Source organism: Crassostrea angulata, chromosome 2 (genome assembly GCF_025612915.1).
Source record: "Crassostrea angulata isolate pt1a10 chromosome 2, ASM2561291v2, whole genome shotgun sequence".
NCBI lineage: Eukaryota > Metazoa > Mollusca > Bivalvia > Ostreida > Ostreidae > Magallana > Magallana angulata.
In genome coordinates this window covers 43,790,965-43,797,729 of record NC_069112.1, presented here as the reverse complement: position 1 = coordinate 43,797,729, position 6,765 = coordinate 43,790,965, and the positions used below count along the sequence as shown (strand labels likewise).

The 6,765-nt window shown below is 31.6% G+C and overlaps 1 protein-coding gene across 1 annotated transcript; it reads right to left on the bottom strand.

Moving 5' to 3' along the window:
• Positions 1–2,154: 2,154 nt before the first annotated feature.
• On the bottom strand, positions 2,155–4,615 carry LOC128172477 (cell death-related nuclease 6-like). Its single transcript, XM_052838272.1, has 4 exons — positions 4,465–4,615; positions 4,022–4,107; positions 3,283–3,411; positions 2,155–2,575 (listed from the first exon to the last, which is right to left on the bottom strand). Exons 1-4 carry the CDS (start codon positions 4,529–4,531, stop codon positions 2,390–2,392), a joined length of 468 nt encoding a protein of 155 aa, XP_052694232.1. The 5' UTR covers positions 4,532–4,615; the 3' UTR covers positions 2,155–2,389.
• Between the last annotated feature and the right edge of the window lie 2,150 nt (positions 4,616–6,765).

Below are 6,765 nucleotides of genomic sequence, written 5' to 3'. Positions count from 1 at the left end.
CTATGACCAAATCCAAGGACAACTGTATATTTCAGGTAGAAAACTCTGCTACTTCATTGTTTACACATTTTTTGACATCTTGATCTTGAAAATTGAATATGATGAGGAATATTGTCTTTTTAGTTTATTGCCAAAACTAGAAATGTTCTACAAGAAACATTTCAGACCATATGTTGCTTCTTGTTTGTAATAGGCTTGTATGCTATTTTATTTCATGCACACTTCATTGTAAGTTTTTGGTGCACTAGGTATAGCAGAAAGAAGATAGAATGTACATTTTTTTGATGCATTGGCTTGGTCTTTGCATTTTCATTTGATGTTACATTAAATTAAGTCATTCTTTTTCTGTGAAATGAAACAATCAGTCATACTACTGTTTTGTATCAATATTTTACAATTAATACCGTTGCTCGAAGGTGGGGGGGGGGGGGGGGTGTAGAATTCTTTATGTTTTTGTCTGTCTGTCGGTAACAAATTTCTGTCCCATTTTTTCAGAAACTATTAATTGCAGATGCTTGAAATTGTAACACTCTTTATTAAATATGCCATATGGTGGAAGTCATTTTTTAACAAATTCAATATCAACCTTGAGTTAAATGCTAGCTTTACTTTTTATGTATATTCACTATGTATTATTGAAAATGTGAGGGAAGAAACTAAAGATGTTGTTCAATCAAAGTTCATTATCTCTTGATCTGTACTAATTATTTGGCATTTGTAATTGTTAATTTCTTTATCTTAATTATACCAGTAATTGAACAGATTCTTGTTATCTTTATCATGATTTAACAACAACCAACATTTAATGACCCAAAAAATAGTATAAACATTGTGACTTAATATTCTTTGCAAAATGACTACATGTATTATGAACAAATGACTAATTATTCAGCGTTCTCAAGTAACAGTTCTCAAAACAAAGCCACGGTTGGATACCTTTAAGCATAACCATCTACAATAGGTTTTCTGAAGTTTGACAATGAAAAGCAAACAAATACTATTCTTGAACCAAGAACACATTTACTGGATGGTAGTGGATGACTTAGAATTTTATATGTCTTGGAGAGGCCAATTACTCTTTCTACGTGAATTCTCGTGGATGCAATTCTCCTGTCTCGAACAACATCTATTGGCTCAAGTTGCGATTTACCTTTCAGCATGGTAGAAGTATTTACATATACATCCATGGGTGCAAATAAATCTTGCACCATAATTCCACAGTCTGTCATTATACTATCTTTTGGCAGAAACATATTTGATTCCGGTTTGATTATGTTTGAAGACTCTATTATCTGTCGATCTGATGCTGAACCACCACAAAACTCACTTATAAATGAAACTGCACCTCTAGGGGTACAACTGATCATTGTTTTCAGTGTATTACGATGTTTGTAACTTGACCAAGTTATTGATTGGGCGTTTACATCTGATGGCTTTAGAATCGGAATCTCGGTTGCATCCAAAATTACTCTCGCTGTTGGGAACTTCTTCTCAAAACCATTAGGCATGTTTTTGTCGTTTATTTCACGGGAAGGCCAAATGTCAAGTTCCTTGAGCTGAAAGTACATACAATTTATCCACATGACAATAATTTTGAATACTGTTGATTCACTGATTTCAAACATGACACTAAGTTCATAATCTTCTTTGCCTTGTCGCAGTTTAATCACTGTCAAGAACTAGTAACGAGATTTGTTTATACCCGCGCGCCACCTACTGACAAAAAAAAAAATCTACGGCGGAAACCATTTATAGCAGACTTAACCCATATTACTATTGTCGTTCAGTTTGCAACTGGGCGATGGTATCAAACACGATTTTGTCTGCAAAATTCGCCACCTTTATTCCTGAATGAATCGGCAGACAATTATTATATTGTTAAAATATTCCTAGTACACACACACACACAAATATATATATATATATATATATATATATATATATATATATATATATATATATATATATATATATATATATATATATATATATATAAAGGGAGAGAAAGAGAGAGGCAAGCTTTACGCAAACAGAAAAAACCATAATCAGTATGACTTAAAAAAATGATTGACATTTTAGTTTAATACATGTTCAAATGACAAACATATCAGTACCAATTTAAATTATAAAAAAAAAATCAGCAAAACACACCCTTCCATTCACAAATATTTACACTAAGCGTTACAGCATGGCCATTCATTACTACATATACAACAATGTTACGCATGCATGTGCAAATGACGTATTTATGTTAAAAGAGAAATGCACAATAAAAAAAAAAATTATATTCCAACTACAATAACCGGAAGTACCATTAATCTTCTGAAAACCATTGATCATGAGACCGTACTGTTTTAGTATGCTATATTTATTTCAGTGATGAAGAATGTTATTGTAATTGCTCCATCCCACATGTTCTTCTCGGATTTCTTCTGTTTTTATTTCTGCAAGTGTTTCTTTGATGTGTCACGGGTGGTGGATCCCTTACACCAATACTATAAAAATTACGGAATGCATTTGCAACTCTTTCATCGTTCAGACAAAGTGAAAGACCTCCTCTTTTGAACTGAGTTTTCTGTTGGTAAAATAAATGATGTAAACAAAAAAGAAGAAATGTACATGTACGCTCTGGGTTAATATTAATGGTGATTAGTTCTCATGGATTGTGTAAAATCACAATGATAATATAATTAATTAATGTCCAATGAACCTATCAATACAAGGTGTAACTATATATTTTACTGCGATGACCCTTTTTGTAAATCAACTAAACAACAAAGTCCATGTATATTGGAACATTGGATATTAATGAAACCACTGTAGTTAATAAAAGGGAAAAACCTCTTTCTTCTATTTAATTAAAAACCTAAATCTTTACATAATATAGACTTGATAGGTGAAAGATAAAATAAATATTTTCACCACTAAATTATCTGCACAATGTAGTCTACAACCGAAAACTTTCCGTAATACACATAGTTTTAATGCCAAGTTTAACATTTTCTCAAATCAAGGGATAAAGATCCTACTTAAAATTAATTAGGGGTAGGTTTTCTATCGATAAACAGATTTGATTATTTAATATTACAGGATTTAAAGGTCTTCATTTTTTTATACAAACGTACGCTAGTGAATTACATTATATGAAGTTGTAAGCCTTTTAAAATAAATGTGATTGAGTAAGTGTGAAAAGTCTAAAAACTATATATACATATACTTTTTTTAAAAATAACTGTATATGTTATTTTGTTTTTTTTTCCTCCAAAATAACTAAAATTATACATCTCTATTTAGGTCCCCAATACATGTCCATGGTACATCTCGGGTACTAGCAACTGCCCATTTGGAATGATCCACATTCGTGAGGAATTCAAGTTGATTTTCAAAACGAACATGTTTTACACCTTCCACCTATTGAAAAAATGTCAATTTAAAAGAAAATGAAAATGATACATTAGATATGGAAATTATCACTTGTTGCATTGCATATCATATATAAATCAGAACAATCAAATAAGATGTTTTTTTTTATATCAAGCTAAGCATTTAACTTTGTTTCGCACAGACTTAAAATAGTTCGAACCCATTTACGACGGCGATCCAAATTCAAGTGTATGGAACTTAACATTGATTTCATTGAGGTTTATGAATTGCTATATCGTATTTCTGACTGTTTACTGCCACATTGCATTATAGATATTTTTATTAGAATAAAATCAGAACTAAGCGTTATGTTTAACATGTAAGTTTTCTTGCTAACTCCTGATAAACTGTTTAATCGACTTTACAAAAGTACAATTAAAACACATTGGTACAATGTCAAAGAAAAGCTGGAGAGACTAAATTTTACTTCAAAATGACCAAAATGCCATAAAAGGAAGGAAAATATACGATGGTTTTACCTGATATAGACTACACAATTTTTAAAAGGTAAGACTCAAGTCAACATTTTCCATTAAATTTTGCAATGCAGTAACTATTTAACAATTAAATTAGTGTTAAAATGTAAATGTCATAATACCCAGTATTCATCGTCTAGTTTTGCCCTCCATGATTGAACAAGTAGCCTTTGATTAAGCATTGGAGCGATAAAGTCACTGTATATGTCTGCAAAAAGCATAATGCATGTACATACAAAGAGTCAACTAGTGTGTCGTCAAAGATATAATAATCACGGTAAAAATGCTGCTTTCACTGATTTTATAGTGATAAATAATGTATAACAATAGCCATTTTTTGTTTTATTTATTTCGTTTTTAACTATTTTTTGCTTAAGTTTTGATTTTGAATTTCATGCGTAGGTAAAATGGGATATATATATATATATATATATATATATATATATATATATATATATATATATATATATTTAAAATTTTCCAAAATAAAAAAAACCAGTTATCGAATAATTAATTTCAAGGTTATATAGACATAATATACATTTAAGCATTTTTATCTGTATACCATCTTCACAACTTTTTGGCTTAGCAAACACTTTCAGTTGAACATCGCCAGATGTCTTGAAATCCATATACAGGTACGATGGATTATTTTCCCTACTTCTCTCCAATGAGAAATTTTTTTCATCAAATATGAACGGATTTGTTGTCTTGAATATTTGCTCTATTAAAATGAAAAAAAAAAGAATAATGATAATCAATGTACTGAAGTACCGACGGGAGTTGGTTTTATCGATTATCATTTATTTTAAAATCAACTTATCTTGCATGGCAATTAGTTTCTAGTCTGAATTTGAATTATACAGTTTTTTATTGTATGAATTTTAGACTTTTCCGACAAGAATTTCGAGAAACCCCATATAAATCAAGTTGTGTAATATTTAAAGATATAGTTCAAACTATGTATAAGTAATCGAAGCAATTCTAATACTGTTATTGATCCAAGCAATACTGATATCGAACTCAAGTCTCGTTCAACCAGATGCTCAGCTGTCTCCGTTAATCCCCGACAAGCAAGAGAGCCTTTTTGCTTCTCGGAGATTTACGGAGACAGCCGAGCGTTTGGTTGAACGCGGCTATATTAAACTGTGGCGTAGGAATACATGAAACTATAAAAATATCTTAGTTGTTCGTATTATATAAAATCTGACTATTTTTAAAGTGTTTATTGTTAAGTTTCCTTGAAAACAAGGGTCAAGCATACATTACTTTGAATTTCTCTATTATTTTCAAGAACTAAATCTTGTCAGCGGTGATGATTTGTGCTTAGGTCCAAACACTGTTTTACTTTCGGTTTGCCAGAGTAACTGCATACGAGAGTTGATTAAAATCAACTCCCAAAAATCACTGTTCTTGGTTCCAATATATCGGTTGATTACAAGTTTCGCTTCAAATGTTATTTGTATTATAGGATATCCTAAAATCACCCGATTCACAATGAAGGTAACACACCTTCAATGGTTAACGGTTTATAATTCTGAATCCATTTGTGAATTGCGTCGCGGTATGCTGATTAAGGTAGATCTTTAAGGTACTGACTAATGGCTGAATAAAGGCTTCTTGGTACTAGGAAAGACAACCAGGTAAGATCTTTTTGGGTTTTTGAGAAAGGAAATATACTTTGGAATCATATCAATTCGTGGGGGCCAATTTTTGGGGGCGTCGGTTTTCAATTTCAAGACGAATGATTACTCTATTTTAATTTGTTTTCGATGAGGATGAAAGTTTGTTGGGTAAGACAAGCAACGAATATCACGAAGATCGACCCACTATGAATTATAATGATTCCACAGTAGTCGCACAGGATAATCTGGAGAATGTGATAATTTTTGGCAAGACGCGGCTTCACAAGCTCAGATGTGATGTATAATTACTTAGAAGACAAACAGGCATATATCCTGACGCAAGGCGTTATTTATGATAATAATGTTCGAGTTATTTTTTAACATCTCAATTTTACCGACCTGTAGCGCTTTTGTCATTTGGCAGCGGTCTGTACGGGTATACAATTAAATGGGAATGATAAAAAAAAATCTTATGGCGCTTAAGGTTTTTTCGGCAACAATACGCCTTCTACATTGTTACGTTAGCCATACTGTGTTTCGAACTGGTGAACCCATGTTTCGCAACCAGTAGTAATAACAGCAAATTGCCGTCGAAAATTGGAAACGCCTTTTAGCTGGTCTACTTCTTTCATTTCTTTCAACTATTCATGGAGCATTCCTTTTAATCTTTTAAATTACCAAAGCCAAAAAAAAAACAAAACCCACCAAAAATAAGACCTCTCAAATGCCTCGCCCTCGAGCATCTCGAACGTGTCTTGTTTTTTTTTACACTTTAACCCGCGTGAACATCATTGCCGGATGAGTAAACATATTAAATACAGATCACCTTAAATATGTTTTTAAAGGTCCAACTCTGATCTTGCAACTGGCATTATAATTATTTACATATTATTATGAATTCGGTAGAAGAATACGCCAGACGGTCAAAACATGAAAAAAAGATATTGAAACTTATAGAAACTGGTTTAAAAGTACAATCTGGCATTGAGCAATAAAAGCGCGGTAAGAAAATATTTTACCCCTCTTCATTTAGTGGTTAAAACGTGAAAAAAAAACTAGATACACTATTTGATGAATGCTTTTATCAATAAAGAATGGATCTCTTAAATTGGGTTACCTTTTCATCGCTTATTTACCAAAGAAAAAAACATTGTTAAAACACCTTTTGAAGTGGATGTACAAGTACTCTAAGGTGATATATTTACAAAAAACATGCTTTCAGTTCTGATTGACAGCATCTA